Here is a 15,799-nt window from a genome sequence, read left to right on the forward strand (position 1 = left end):
TAATAAACTCAAAACACTGGGTCAACGAGCCAGGCATCCTAACACTTCCACACTAAACTCTGTTTATTGCACAGGGAAAGTAGGGCATGGGCCGGTTTTATTGGGCAAGCCAGTGTCAGTAATGAAAATTAACGAATGGGCTGCTGTCAGCAATTGTAGGGCTGTGAAGGGGTCTTTTAAGCTGGCGTGTAGCCTGTATTATTATATCGACAAAGAGACGAAATATATTGAATTATGGCCCACAAGTTTCTAAGCCCACTGGGAAAATGGCTGATATGCCAGATTACCATGCCAGTCCTGACCATAGCTTTAAATTTATATCAGAACATTTATGAATATGCCTTGAGAAATTTACTTTAGAATTAAGGGCACATATTTTTGGAATTCAAGAACACAAAATCAGCACGTTGTCATTGCATAATTGCCCCCATTTAGTGAATCATTTCCCCATAGACTGCTTACTTGCACTTTTCCAATGAAATTCCTCTTTGTTTTATAGAGGCGGGGTTTATGTCGTTTTTCAGTAACAAATGACACAAATAATAATCGTACACACTGAGAGACGACGCCACTGATGTCATTCAGTAGTCACATATCCCATATTCACTTTCTTGTTTCTCTTTTGCAGTGTACAAAATCATACCATCATTTATATGGTGCTTAGAGCTTGTTTTTCTCAAATTATTTTTTTTTAAAAAGAAAGACAATAAGCAACCCAATATTTACATTATCTATATATTTACATTTCTCTTTTAATTTACTTCATCTTTACTGTTTGCTTCTGTTGTCTGTAGGCGTTTTATGCCTTGTGTTACCTCAGACATTTGTATTTTTGATTCTTACTCACACAGACTTAAATGCTTCTTTTTCTGTTTTTACTCCTTTTTACTTTCACTTATTACTATTGCAACTTAACTTAATCCTCCAGACACAGAAAGAGTGTGGGTCCATTCCCAATAATATCTCTTTTTTTGGTAGAATATTAATGTTATAAATCATATATAGAAACCTTATGTGGTATTCTTATGTTATTTTTATGATGGAATTCTGCATCTGTCTCAATGAAAATGCAGCAAAGTAATATATGGTTACATGCAACCACTTTCACACATATACACGTACACACACAAACACATACAGGCACACACAAAACATATTGCAGAAACTGAAATAGCAAGGACAATGTGACTCATACTGTAATAAGAGTGTTAGAGCGTGGGTGTCATTTTATATTAGTAGAAAGAACAAGTCTAATCTCTCTTGACAAAATTGAGCAGAACATACTAATGAACATAACTTTCAACTGTTAGCGTTGACACCACAAATCAGTGTTTGTTACACACTTATTATATCCTTAATATTCAATGACTGTTTGATACACTTGATACACTAGCTAGTCGTTGTCTTTTCAGACATTGTGTAACATTTCTGTGATGGTAAGTGATTCAGTTAATGACTGAGGAAAATGTAATTTGACAAATTACTCTTTATGGGACAAACCTAAAGAGTCCATAATAATGAAAACATATTTATAGATTCTCTGAAAACAAATATTTCTTGTTTAAGTATTTTATCTGTTGATATTCCATAATTATTTTCATTTTCTCTTCTTGTTTTTGTTTTTCCATTTGCACTTCGGTAAACCTGTTCCTTTAAGTGGGTGCCTCTCTCAAAGTGTATAATTTGGTATGAATTTGTTACACGTTTTCATTTCCAGTATTTATGCCAATGTTTGCTTTGCCTTACCATTTTTTTTGTAGTTATTTTTGTGATTGCCATTTTTCCTTGATGTTTGCCTATCTGCATTTAGGTTTTTGTGGCTTTCACAGATTTTTGTAGCCTTTATCTGTCACGGCTGGGGCAGCAGTCGTGTGATAGAATAAATGAGTACCCAAAATGCAGACAGTGGTGGAGATGCGAGGGGAAGTTTATTTATAGTGAAAAAAACAGAGGTGAGGGCAGAACTGAACATAAACCTAAACTGGGTGAAACCTACAAACAAACCTGGGACATAAGGTCAGCAGGAGAAACTCAGAGGTGGCAGATGAGGACGGCTAGACAGAGAGAGCCGCAGAAGAACAGAGAATGAGCACAGACGATCCGACGACGAGCAGAAGCCAACACACACTACACTGTAAAAAAAAAAACTGTAGATTTTACGGTAAAACGCTGGCAGCTGTGGTTGCCAGAAATCTACCGTAAAATTACGGGTGAAACATTTTCTTCTTTAACGGTAAGAAGGTATTGTTATTGTTGATTTTACCGTTAAAAATAGTGCTAGGGTCAATATTTTACCGTAGAAGAAAATGTTTTAACTTGAAGAAAAAATGTTTTTCCCTAGAATTAACATGAAAATAACATATAAAATAAAGTTTGTGCCACAAAACACAACATTTTTTCCCTGTAAAATTAACTATCAAAAAATAATAAAATACAATTTTATTCTGTAACCGTTTTTAGACTAGAGTGCTTTTAAGTGTTCTACTCTGTAAGTTTAATACACAAACCATGATTTTATTCAAATTACTAAATGTAACACAAAAATGTCCACCTTAAATTTCCAAAAAAGTATTTTATTTAACATCTTTGATGTTTTGAACATCAAACATTTACATTTTTAGTCAACAAATCACAAATAGTTACTAGTTATCTCCATGACAGTAACAGTGAGGAATCACAGAATTCTTACAAGTTCTATTCAAACTGTGCAAAACCAGTGCTGTATGTTGAGCACACATTATACTTCACATTACCTTTAGCAGACAATTCAGACACCTTTAAGTGTTTTGGTGCTGTTCTCACTACATAAATGTCAGTACACATAGAATCTTGACTTTTCAAATTATCCAAATACAAATATAGAGAATTAAACATTTTTTGTATAATTGAAAGAAAGTCTGAATTGAAGAAATTACAGGAACAAGTTTACACCCACATATTTTGCACACAGAACAGTAAGCAGTAAAGATTGTCAACGAAAGATTGTCAGAAGCAGTAAAGCTAAAAATGTACATCTTAAAACTGCATCAGGTAACAAACAAAAACTTTACACTTGTTTTGAGAACTTCAACTGCAAATTTTTGGATAACTACAAAATGCCAGCAATGTACATGCAGCATACTTTTACACTATTGGAATACAAATATCTTTAAAACTGGGAAAATTAAAATCCAAGAAACAAAATCGCGGGTTTACCAGATTTTTACCAGATACAGTTTTCAGATATAAAACAGTGAATCAAAAGTAGAACATGTACTTTTACAAATTGTGTCTAGTAAAACTTCACATTGTTAAAAACTTCCCACTCACAATCAGAAAAGTAACAATTGTTTTAAAAATAGAACATCTGTAGATTATGTAACATAGTATACCTTTATCACTTCATCTCAAACAAGAGGGGTAGGACTAGATCCACTCATGGTCAGCAATGTCTGAGATGAGAGTGAGGACTCTGGGATTGACTGAGAACACTTTTTTCTTCTTGGATTCAACCTTGGTGCCTCTCTCAGGATTTATGGAAAAGAAACACCTTCATGAAAAAAGGGCAAGAGAGATTGAGGAAATTAACAACCTGAGGTGGGATATCAAATGGCCAAGTTTGATTAGCACAAAAATAAATCCATAATAAAAGAAATTTTACCGTTGAAGGAACTCCAGTGTTGATCGTAGTTCCACAGGGTAGTGTATGTTAAAGCAGTAGTAACTGCCAAACATTAGGCAGATAGCAGAGGTGAAGTTTGTGATGCGGTCATTGACAATCTTCTTGTCAATGCTCAACATGAATGTCTCAGCAGCGAAGCAGGAGGAACCTAAGAATTAAAACAACAACAAATTAAAAACTTTAATAACAAGAGCTTTAATGTCAGTCATATATACAAATACAGAGATACTTGTTACCAGTGTTGGGACTAACGCGTTATTAAGTAACGCGTTACAGTAACTACGTTATTATTGTGGTAACGAGCACGGTAACTAGTTATTATGCCAAAACCAGGAACGCGTTAGTCGTTACTGGGATTTAGATAGGGTCGTTACTCGTTACTTCGTGTGGTGGCTATCGCGGAGCTTCCACCACAGATTCTGTAACATTAGCAAGTGGTGGAGGCAGCAGGTGGATGAGAGAAAGGGGACGCAGAAGGAAAAGAGACCCGAGGCGGCCGCCGGTCCAAGTGTGAACTGAACTTCAGGTAAGAAGTTATGACCTGCAGGCTATCCGAGTCAGATATAAACCAAGTTTAGGTGGAGTTTATTTTCGTTATTCTGACTTTTTCCGTACTGCGTACTAGCTAGCATGACGGAGTTTCTATACAGCTGGGTGGGTGCTATGAAGTTAATGATGTTGAACTTTATTTTGTTCATAAGTTATTAGAGTTGCCAACCGTCCGGTCTGGTATTCAGAGAAAATATTACGCGTTTCTTATTGAGGTGAAAAGGAACAGTTTGTCCCGTAATTCAGCTACAATGAAAAAGACACAAAGCTGGAGTTATTCTGTGTCTTTGCTGCACAGCTGCCTCTTCTTCTCTCATTCTCTCCCCTCTCTCTCCTGTTTCTACTTCAATCATGAAAACTGATCAATGATCAGCTGATCGGCTCTCTTGTTTGTTTATTTTGTTTTGTTTGTTTATCTCCCACTTTGCGCCAGAAAGAGGAAACCAGCCAATGTCACGTTAAACAACAGCAGCACGTTTAAGCTTGATCAGCAGTTGTTAGAATTTATTTAATATTAATTTCTAGTATCAGCTGATGTTTTGCTGGAGCCACAGCTGCAAAAAAGCTGCTGGTCATGATGTCGGTTTGGGTTATCTGGTGAGAGGGAAACATGAAGATGAAACCAGGAGATGTCCTTACTGAATCATCAGAGCTGAACAGGTGATGGAGAAACAGGTTTACCTTTTAGGTGACATGAATGAGTTGAAGGGAAGTTATGAACTGTTTCTGAGAGACAGATAACCCCAGGATCCTTTTTTAGGTAGCTGACAGCTGGTAACTGTGCAGGTGCGGATCTAGCAAAGTTTTGCCAGGGGGGCCAGGTAGGGCATTAACAGGGAGAGGTGGGCACAAAGAAATACTTTTCTTTCTTATTCTCATTTAAAATGTCTAGCTTTTAAAAAATAATTATCTGAATCTTACAACAAACGATTGATAGATTGATGCATATATACCATCAAGACAGTGAACATCACTGTCAGAACAGCGTTTGTTTTCATTCAAAGGCTTTATGATTTTTCCTATAATGGCGGGCCAGTCTCTAGTCAAAACGCCCGGGCCGATTTTTTGTCCCAGTCCAGCCCTGTATGCAGCTCATCTGCAGTCTGGTGTTACCTACATCTTCCTATTTAGAAGGCAGAATTTCCGAGTTCTGAGTACAATCAAAGCACCACGACTGCAGTTTTTGTGTTGGATGTAAAAGGCGCACATGACGCTGTGACGTAGGCTAGAATCATGGCAGCGGTCAATGATGGTCCAGGCGTGGGGTTTCTCTCGTGGAAATATGCACATTATCTTTTCCTTTCTATTGGTAGGTGGCACAGTGCACTTGTGGCAAGTAAGCAAGCTAGAAGACTGTAAAAGTTATGGAAGCAACACATTAATAAGAGAATTCTGAGTAAAACCAAAGTTACTTTCCCTAGTAACTAGTTACTTTGAAAGTAACGAGTAACTTGAAGTAACTGAGTTACTTTTGATAGAAGTAACTAGTAATGTAACTAAGTTACTATTTTAAAGTAACTTACCCAACACTGCTTGTTACATGGATCATAGGATGAGTTATGTTACTAGTTGAACTTATATGGTTGTGTTATCCAGTGTATTAGTGTGGAAGCAACAGAACATGAAACTAAACAAGCCAAGAGTACAAGAACGTGGCAGTTACAACAGAAAAAAAAAAGTTGAATTTTGCTCTTTTGGCTTACCGCAAACAATGATGAAGGGTGTTGGTGGCACTTTCTCCATCTGAACATCTTCTGCAAGGCTTGTCATCTCAACGCAGTGGAACAGAAGCTCTCCCTTCTCGTCAAAATGAGCCAGTAAAAGGAGCATCATCTCAATGACTTCTTGCAAGCAACCACTGGACTGCCCTCTTTCAGTCTGAAGTTTGAGAACAGCATTCAGGACTTGCTTGTGCTTTTGTGCATCAACATATTTGAGGAACTTTAACAGACATGCACCCTTTTTGTCTACATTGGCAAGGAAGGTCTCCATCAGATTCACACCAGTCAGTTCTTGGAAATGTGCGGTCATACCAACTTCATTGAAGAGAAAGGGCCATTCCTGGCATAGTTTCTGGATGCTTGCCCCTTTGTTGATGTCTTTACGCTGCGTGTAATAGGTGCACTTGACTAGTTCTCTTACAACATCTGTACTGTAGTTATTCTTTTTAAACAGCTTCTTCATTTCTTCTTTTTTTTCAAGCTGACTCTCCACAGTCTCAGAGAGTGGCAAATGCTTTGGCTCCCAGCTAATAAAGCCATATGTGTCTTGAACCCTTGCTTTTTGTTCAGCTGATCTTTCATCTGTGTCGTTGTCGTCATCTGATATTGCTTTGCGTTTTTTTACCTTTGGTGTGTCAGGTCGCTTGACATTTTCAACTCTTGCCTGAAGTTGCTTTACAAGGGAATGATATCCAGGTCCAATAACATCACCATCAATCACATCTTGAAGAGACTTGGGATACTTGGCCACTATCCTTTTTGCTATCTCTGTAGTATTGTGTTTGGTTGGATTCTTACAAGTCTTCATCATTTCAGAGACCACAATCCTTACCATTTCTCGTCTTTGTCTTGCGCTTGGTCTTTTCTGTCTTTCCAAGTTCTGTACCAACTCCTCAGGGAGCCTCTGCCATGGTATCTCAAATCTCTCTACCCAGTTTGGTAGTAGTGGTGTACAGATTCCTGAAAGTGATGAAGTAGTGGTAGATGATGTTGGTGAAGAAGAAATTGAGGGTGGAGAAAGAAGGACATCCACTGGAGAATGTACAGCGATTGGTGTCGAAGTGCCAGAGACTTTAAAAGTACATAAAAAAGAGATATGAAAGCATTAGATCATGTTTTCTGTTATATTAAATTCTGCACTGCATAGATACATTTTGAGATATTAAGGTTACACAGCGTGGTCAAAACTTAATAATGCAATTTGTTTGACAGATTGCATTTCGAAACTCAAAGTGTATTAAATTGCCCCACAAAGCATCCAAGTTTTATTTACACAGAAAGCATGGTTAAATAATGATGGTCACATCATCAGACTCAGGAACACTCATATTCTAACTATTTCCAACTTCAACAGCCCTCTGTGCGTTTGGTGTGGTGACAATGTTTTACACTTACCATTTTGGGTCCAGGCAGCCACTAGTCTTCTAGGTTGTATGGGCTTGAGCACTGGCAGCAGGTCATTTTCTGTAATGTACTTTAAATCATCTGTCATTTCTGCACCAAGTGTTTTCAAAGTATCTTCTACTGACTTGAGAAGTTGATCAGGAAGGTCCGGAAGCACTCCTGCAATTGCATCCCCTATGTTCTTTAAGGTAAGCACCTGCGATTCAGCCATATCTGTTAAGACACACATACAAACAGTTTGGCTCTGGCCCAATGACATCAAGGCATTTAGTCTGACAAGACGCTGTGCTTCAGTGGAACAGTCTGGTGTCCGTTTTTCACGTAAGATGATAATGGCCACAAGTCAATCAGTTCACTGATGAGTCTGCACTCTAATCTCCCAGTGTCATTTTTTACAGAGTAAAATGTGGTAGCATGTGGTAGCAAGAAAGAAATTCTGCATCATAAACTCTCATGAGAAAATGAAGAGCAGACTCATCTTTAATAAGAATGAGGAGAAGTTCACCAAACTCCATTGACTGATCAAACTTAGTGACAATAAAGTGACCCTTCCTGTAAGTAAGGCCATTATACTGAACAGCAACTGGAATCTTTGTATTGCTTTCAGTAAAGCCAAAATGTAGGACTGCGTCTTTAACTTGCTCACTGTAAAGCTCTGAGTAAAATGGTGAGTAATCTTTTATTTGCAATGCTGGAGGACTCACTGACCCAGCAGAAAGGAAGGCCTGAAACATCTGATGTCTCTCTGAAAGAGTCAAGCACAGATTTTTTAAATTTTTCAGATGCCTTGCACCTTTTGAAGTAGCTGTGTTTGCTCTCAAAGCGCATTGTCCACAGCCTGATGAGAGGGCCAAATTTTAGGATCAGCCCTGGATAATGTCGTAAATAATGGTGTTTAGGTCTTAAGTTGATATTAGGAAACAGCAACTTTCTGGTTTCCAAATACTCTTGGATGAGAGCATCCAGATAAGTAACCTGAGCCTTGGAAATTTGCTGAGCACAAATTAGGTCAACAATGTCCTTAAGCTGCAATGTTAACTGCCACACATCATCTTGAGAGTTCTGCACTCTGTCTCCAATTATGAGAGGTAAAAGTCTCAAGAAGTTCCAATTTTGAACAGCTTGTCCACCAAGTTTCAGTGTTTTTGGACTGACCTCACAAGGTTTGGATGAAGCATCTGTTTCTTTGTATTTAAATTGCTTGATGCGCCTGTTCAGAATTGGGTAAGTGAACCATTTATTTGTGTTGATGAAGTACTTGAGGTTGTCAATGGAAAATTGTACTTAGTAGTCAGTATAATCTTTTAATGATATAAGTTTGTATATGGTAGAATACTGCATGTAATCATTTGTGTTTATTGAAAGGATGTCTCATCCTAGGAAGTCTGTAACATTCCAGGGTGTTCTGGCTTTCACCCCCACATCCTAGGAGCATGGAAAGTTCGTACCTTGTTTTATTGTTTTTACGGTAGGATTAACGTAGTTTATATCTGTTTCCAGTCTAAGTGGTTTTGGTTTGATGAACTGCTGGACTTTCCAGACCAGCAGTTTTAGGGAAGTCTTTATGGGGTCACACTCTGACCCCCCCTCACACACACACACACACACACCACACAAGCACCCACTGAAGTGTATAAATAAAGGACCAGGGCAAGTCCTCAGGGCGAGTCTCTGAGTCTCACTCTAGGCTGCCCTTGCTAGCAAGAAATTCTGTGTGTTTCTCCTCTCTGATTCTCTACTGAAGAAGTGTTTTAGAACATATTTCTTAACATTATTTGGTCCTTCGTAGCCGGAGCAGAAAACATCAGAACTGTTATCTGTGACTCTGTTCCAAGATCCAGCACTGATTCCTGACGCCGTGGGGAACCAGCACTGAAGCCTGTGCACAGCCCTCTTAGATGAGGAGAGAGCCCCAGGACTTGAATTCGGGTCTGGGCCGGTGGCCTGGTCCCACGGTGCTGGGATTCAGTCTGATGATCCCGAATCACCAGTGAGACGTCGGAGGGTGAGAAACACTATTTTGGTATATAAAACGGCCGCAAAGGTTTAAAGTCACGTGATAAATTAGGTTGAGTTCGCCGAAAGGAACTGAATTAAATTTAGGTTTTAAAAGTAGTCGTAATTACTTCGTAAAAAGATAAAATAGGTTGAGTTCGCCAAAAGGAACTGTGTTTAGACTAGTTTTAGAGGTAGCTGAAAATACTTCGTGACAAATTAGGTTTAAGTTCGCCAAAAGGAACTGTGTTTTAGACTAGTTTTTAGAGGTAGCTGAAAATACTTCGTGACAAATTAGGTTTAAGTTCGCCAAAAGGAACTGTGTTTAGACTGGGTTTAGAGGTAGCCGTGAAATACTTTGTGACAAATTAGCGCGCAAATGTCTATATGTGTGTGTGTCTGGAAGTAATAATTGATTTTACAGCACAATAAGCTGCTGAACTACTTCCATTTTTGTTTTCTTTGCTGAGGTTCAAGTACTGGTGACAAAGGAGAACGGTTGAGTTTCATCTCATAAAACTGATACCGCTTCACCGTTAGGGTGAAGTTGAAGGCCGTATCAGTAAACCACTCTGAAGTCAAGCGTGCCAGCGACGGCCCAGCAAAATCTTTGAAAATGGAGAATAACAAGCGAAATTAACACCTGATGAGAAATGTTTAGAAAAACAACAAGCCGGAGCAGGACTAATCCAAAAGAAAGGGAGAGGAATGCATAGTGGAAGAGCAAGAGGTAGAGGCAGAGCTACACACACACCAAACAGTGGCTTTAGCACCACATGCTGGAGGTGTGGAAAAGAGGGACATTTTGTACGTGACTGTAAGAAACAAAGAAGACAGTAACTCAGAATAGGATAGCAGCTCAGGTGAAGAGAGCAGTTCAGACTAGGAAGAACGTAATAATCCCTCACCAAGTGAAAATTAGAGATCAAAGTAGTAGTAGTTTAAAAAGGGTTGGAAACAGACCCGACTGAATAGATATAAATACAAGAGGAATAAAGTAAAATAAACAAAAGTCTAAATTACAACTTATCTTTAATGTATTCATACTAATAATAGCAAGGATAACAACCTGTAAACTGGTGTTAATGATGAAATAATATTAATATGAAGAGGCACCTCAGTCAGTTATGATGTGAGGTGGATAATTGTTGAAAGTAATCTGCATTAAGCTTAGGGTTGCTCAAATTCAGTACAATGACATATGAAGTAAAATAGGTAAAAACTTTAACTAATTACGTGCATAGAGACACTTGACCTGTTTGAAAAAACTGTCATCCTAATATGAGCCATTGTTGAGATATAGAGCACACCTATGAAAACAACTAATATGCTGAACCCTGTATGACACAGCTGAAAACTACATGATGGAGAAGCTGAATTGAATATGAAAGTGCAAGTCTTTGCCACTGTGGGGCAGAGCACGCAACCACTGTGTGAGGTTGCGTTGTGGTCTCTTCTGAGCTGATGAGCAAGCTACACATTATCAGATTGAGATCTGGCTAAGAACTCATAAAAGAGAGGGAAACGAAACTATGATAACTATGATAACTGGAGTGTGAAGCGTTTCCGTGAGCAGTTTTCCTGCATCTTGACTCGTGTGTGGAGTGTTCATAGCATCAGCATTATGTTTTTGTTTATTTGTTTTGTTGGGTTGAAAATAATTCAATAAATTTGTGATCATATTTATGGATCACCATGGCACATGCCATTGGCCATATGATTTATTTATACAGATGAAAAAGTGAGTGTGAATGTGTCTGACGTCACAGTGTTTTTGTGCGCTGTGTAAAAGTAATTGCCTCTGATTGTGAGAGCGGTGATTCTGCAGGTCACCAGCTATTGTAAAAAAAAAAAAAAAAAGAGTGAAAAAGAGACAAAATTTACATTGTAGATGAAAAATAATCTTAGGAAAAAGGTTTTGTGTTGATCAGCCAAGAACAACTACAATTTTCTGCTTTTAAGAAAGGACTGTTCACAAAAACAGAGAGAGACAGATGTGTGTGTTGATTAAGCAGTGATAATAATAATGAAAATGTCTTAGTTTGTCACTTTCAGATGAAAAGCAGACCTGAATCAATTTTCCACATGCAGCGGTCGGAAGACAGTTATAGTTTAACATCATTAGAAACATTCAGGCCAAGTTTCTGGCTAACTTATTTACAGCACCATGTGTACTCTCAAACTCACAAGCGAGCTCTCACTCCTCCCTGAAGACAAGGAATGCAGCTCCAAAGAGCAATGACATGGCAGATAAAGAGACAGCAGCAAAGTCCTGAGAAAAGAGTTCCAGCAAGCAGTAGCAGTGTGGACAAACAGCATCAGAGAGAAGAGAGCAAACCCATCATCCTGAATGATTGGATGAATGGCACTGTGTTCCCAACAAGCTGCAAATTCACTGTGCATGTGACAAGAACATTTGAGGAGAACTGAGGAGACTGTTGGAGTTTGACATTTGCCACCTTTGGAGAAAATGGCAAGAAGAGACAGTGAAACACAGGACAAAGCTGAAGGATAACTGCCTGCTATTGGACTGTTGAAATGGGAGAGGACAACAGAGTGAGAGGAGTGGTGAGAACACATAGGAATTTTGTTGTTTAATCTGGGAAATCAAAATTTGGGTTAGCAAACCTGGGAAAAACAAAACTGACTGCTTAAGTGGGAAATTGTGAAGGAGTCTGAAACATTGCAAAAAGAAACATACAAAATCACACACACAAGCAGAATATGCATTAACCCTACTAACACTTCCAAACACAAGAGAGCTCATAAAGATTAGACAACATCTTAAGCATGTGAGTCTGTTTACCATCTTGTCCAAGTCACTTAGTGTGACGAGAAGTGATGCAAAGATCAATGGACTCATAGCACATCAGTTACAAAATGATTAAATAATAGCAGAGAAATGTGTAGGAAAGGCAGCTTTAAGAACATGCTCTGCTGGATATGCAGCTCCACAGACATGCATTAAACCTGCCTAATAACACAAACACATGCAATGAAAATTAGCTTGTTATCTCTCATCAGTGTTAAAATAGTGCTTCTGACCACTCCAACTGCCTGCAAAATAGTGGAGAGACCCTCCTGGATACATCAGAGCCACTGCAAAAAGGTTGAGGTCCCAGAGGATTCCACTTCCTCCACAGAAATCAACTAGTAGAGGAAAGTTTCACCCTCACTTGGTTGCTTCAGTGGCGAGGGGGAAGTGCTGATTGGGCGCCCGTAGGGAATTGCTCGCACTTCAACCTCCAGCCATTGGCCAACTCTAGAGTAACCAAGTAGTAGGGTGTGACGGACCTGTACGTAGCCATGGGAAGGTGGACCCTCCTGGTTACCTTGACTACGACGCTCACCTTTACAGGACAAAGACAGAATCGGCAAATACAGACTATTATGTCTGCTCTCATATGCCCAGCACGCCTTTGAGACAAATCCAGCAGGCCCAAAATCAGGACTATATGAGTGATACAAGTGACTGGTTTTCTTGGCTTTACATTAGCTCCTGGTTACAGGTGCTAAAAGGACGACTCATCGGAGTTGGGATATTTCTACTTTTATTTTGTGTCTTTGTAACATGTATACTGCCATGTTTAAAACTCTTGATTAACCGCATAATATTTTCCACTGTTGCTGCATACATAGCCGTGACAAGTGATGATAATGACTCCGACCTGTTGGAACATGAAGACTTTGTGTGACTAATGACGATGTGACAGAAAATGTACAACAAGGTGTTACATACTGATATCTCACTTAAATTTATACTGACAACAGGAGGGAATGTCAATGGAAAATTGTACTTAGTAGTCAGTATAATCTTTTAATGATATAAGTTTGTATATGGTAGAATACTGCATGTAATCATTTGTGTTTATTGAAAGGATGTCTCATCCTAGGAAGTCTGTAACATTCCAGGGTGTTCTGGCTTTCACCCCCACATCCTAGGAGCATGGGAAAGTTCGTACCTTGTTTCATTGTTTTACGGTAGGATTAACGTAGTTATATCTGTTTCCAGTCTAAGTGGTTTTGGTTTGATGAACTGCTGGACTTTCCAGACCAGCAGTTTTAGGGAAGTCTTTATGGGGTCACACTCTGACCCCCCCTCACACACACACACACACACACCACACAAGCACCCACTGAAGTGTATAAATAAAGGACCAGGGCAAGTCCTCAGGGCGAGTCTCTGAGTCTCACTCTAGGCTGCCCTTGCTAGCAAGAAATTCTGTGTGTTTCTCCTCTCTGATTCTCTACTGAAGAAGTGTTTTAGAACATATTTCTTAACAGAGGTAAAGAGCAAGATCGTATGAGAGGACACCCTCAAAGATGTCATGACCGAGACATGGGGGCATGCCAGGTGTGCAAACATCAAAGCTTTGTAAAGAATTAAATACAGACCTGAACTTTATCCCCTGTACTTCTGACACGTCTTCTCTTTCCAGCTGTTCAGTGGCAGATCTATACGTTTCTGGGGTCCGCTGAGGTCCACACACTGCTGGATCAGCACCCTGAAATTCAGTTCGAGTTAACAGACAATATCTGCATAAGTACACTGATGAACTGAAATTTTCTGTAAAACCCCCAATACAATGAGAGCCCAGGTTGTCTCCAGCAATGCAGTAGAGCGCTCCTTTCACAACAGGTTTGTCTGCCATTGTTATCCCATTCTCCTCTAGTACCTTCAAATCAGTCAGGAGTTCTGAAAAAACATTTTCATGGCCAAATTCCTTGAAATCCTTCTCCCTACACAGTAAGACGAGCTGCATATGATCAGCATTTGACCGGGCATGGGGGGGGATGTTGAGTAGAGAGAAGTACACAGCCAAAACCTTGTGCTTCTTTTTGGCAGAACCAAGTGGGTTCACTACTTCAAATGCATCCTGGTATAGAACCAGCTTGAGGCAATGTGGATTTTCCTGAAAAAATTTGTTTGACACAAACACGTTACCATCACAACAGTTCCTGAGAACATCTGGTCTTGAAACATTATTAGGATCCACTGATATGAGACCTTGCCAAAAACTTGATTCCAGCATACCCTTCAAAGTATTTAGCAGAGAAACATAATAGGCAAATCTCTCCATCCTGTTTTCGTCCCTGCCCAAAAACACTTTTCTGGGTTCAACATACTTGAACACATCTTTAAAGCACTGAACTCTTGAATAAGCAGTTCTCATGGGCCCTGTGTGGCAAGCTGAGAACAAGTCAGATTGTTTTACTGTGTCACAGATTTTTATAATGTCTTCATCTGAAACTGGCATATCTTTTAGAAGTGACCTTAGTCTATTCAATGTATACATTTGTCCCAATTCATGTATATTTTGTATTTCTTCAACAATGGTTTGAATGGTAGATGCTGGCAGAAGATGCTGTCCCTGTAGTTTAATGTAAAACATACATACATTTCTGAGATACAGGTCACTGAAATTAGACCCATCCATACCAGGGTCTTCTATATCTGATACACTGGCACCTTCCTGTATGGTGGCACTTGTAGATGGACTCTCTGACTGAGTATCTTTGTTTAAACCACAAATCACATTTTCCAAACGTTTGTGTTTTCTAGACATATGGGAGGTAAATGTAGATTTTACAGAGAACACACTTTGGCATCCTCTCTCTGGACAAGTTACATGCCGTGTAATGTGTTCCTTTAAGTGAGCAATCAAAGCTTTAGTTCCCTCACATTGCCGTTCACAAAGTGAGACAGTGCAATTCAAACCCATTAAGGTAGCATTCTGAGAAACAGTTGCGGTACCAGTGTGGGGGCGGTAGAAGTGAGACTTTAAAGCAGCATATCCAGAAAACACCTGCTTACAACTTACTTCAACACATTTAAAAATACACCGGGGTTCATTACGATGCAGTCTGCAATGCAAAACATAAGCTTTCACGGACTGAACCGATTCTCCACATATGCTGCAAAAATACATAGTCAATATGACACAGCTGCGAGGCTAGCTAACTTAAAGCTTCAGCCGGATGTCAAACAAGGCGGGAAAATCCAGGCCGCATTTAGACAAAGCATTCAAATATAGCTATACAAATTAGACGGTTTCCATTAATACACCCGTCTCCAAACGCGCACTGCTGGTTTTGCAAGGCTCTTTTCAGCCTAATGTAGCTAACGTTAATGCTAGAAACGAGCTAAGCTAACGTAAATTTATCATTTGCGCCTTCACTGCCTGCAACACAATGCTGTCGATAAATAAACCAAGTTGGATTATTTTCTTACCGTAGTAACTGAAGACGAGCTGTGGCAGACGTTAAATTAAAAAAAAATGAGAAACAAGTCCACGAAAATGAAGATAGCGTGGTGCCGTAGTACTCCAAAGCAAAACTTGTGTGGAGCTTTACAGACGTCATCTGCGGTGGAGTCTGATGCAGTGCGCTAATTGGTCCGTTTGAAATCAGGCGCCTTGATGTGAAACGGTGCTCTAAACTTCAGGGGAAAATGCCTAGTTTTGGGAGG

The 15,799-nt window shown here is 39.4% G+C and overlaps 2 protein-coding genes across 2 annotated transcripts; both read right to left on the minus strand.

Moving 5' to 3' along the window:
• Positions 1-2,552: 2,552 nt before the first annotated feature.
• On the minus strand, positions 2,553-13,835 carry LOC146504231 (uncharacterized). Its single transcript, XM_085130808.1, has 5 exons — positions 13,726-13,835; positions 7,327-7,548; positions 5,914-7,002; positions 3,641-3,809; positions 2,553-3,529 (listed from the first exon to the last, which is right to left on the minus strand). Exons 2-5 carry the CDS (start codon positions 7,544-7,546, stop codon positions 3,406-3,408), a joined length of 1,602 nt encoding a protein of 533 aa, XP_084986934.1. The 5' UTR covers positions 7,547-7,548; positions 13,726-13,835; the 3' UTR covers positions 2,553-3,405.
• LOC146504232 (uncharacterized) lies at positions 7,978-15,565 on the minus strand. The gene is made up of 2 exons (XM_085130807.1): positions 13,617-15,565; positions 7,978-8,598 (listed from the first exon to the last, which is right to left on the minus strand). The coding sequence occupies exons 1-2, from the start codon at positions 15,258-15,260 to the stop codon at positions 7,978-7,980; spliced, it is 2,265 nt and encodes a 754-aa protein (XP_084986933.1). The 5' UTR covers positions 15,261-15,565.
• Between the last annotated feature and the right edge of the window lie 234 nt (positions 15,566-15,799).

The sequence above is a fragment of the Neolamprologus multifasciatus genome, chromosome 14 (assembly GCF_963576455.1).
Source record: "Neolamprologus multifasciatus chromosome 14, fNeoMul1.2, whole genome shotgun sequence".
In the NCBI taxonomy this organism is placed as follows: Eukaryota; Metazoa; Chordata; class Actinopteri; order Cichliformes; family Cichlidae; genus Neolamprologus; species Neolamprologus multifasciatus.

Excerpts from the sequence above, each read along its gene's own strand:
- LOC146504231 (XM_085130808.1), bottom strand. The coding sequence starts at position 7,546 with ATGGCTGAATCGCAGGTGCTTACCTTAAAGAACATAGGGGATGCAATT. Across the intron at positions 7,003-7,326 it reads GGCTGCCTGGACCCAAAATG|TCTCTGGCACTTCGACACCA; the intron begins GTAAGTGTAAAA and ends GTACTTTTAAAG. Across the intron at positions 3,530-3,640 it reads ACACTGGAGTTCCTTCAACG|GTGTTTCTTTTCCATAAATC; the intron begins GTAAAATTTCTT and ends TTTTTCATGAAG.
- LOC146504232 (XM_085130807.1), bottom strand. The coding sequence starts at position 15,260 with ATGTATTTTTGCAGCATATGTGGAGAATCGGTTCAGTCCGTGAAAGCT. Across the intron at positions 8,599-13,616 it reads CATACGATCTTGCTCTTTAC|CTCAAGTACTTCATCAACAC; the intron begins CTCTGTTAAGAA and ends TCCATTGACAAC.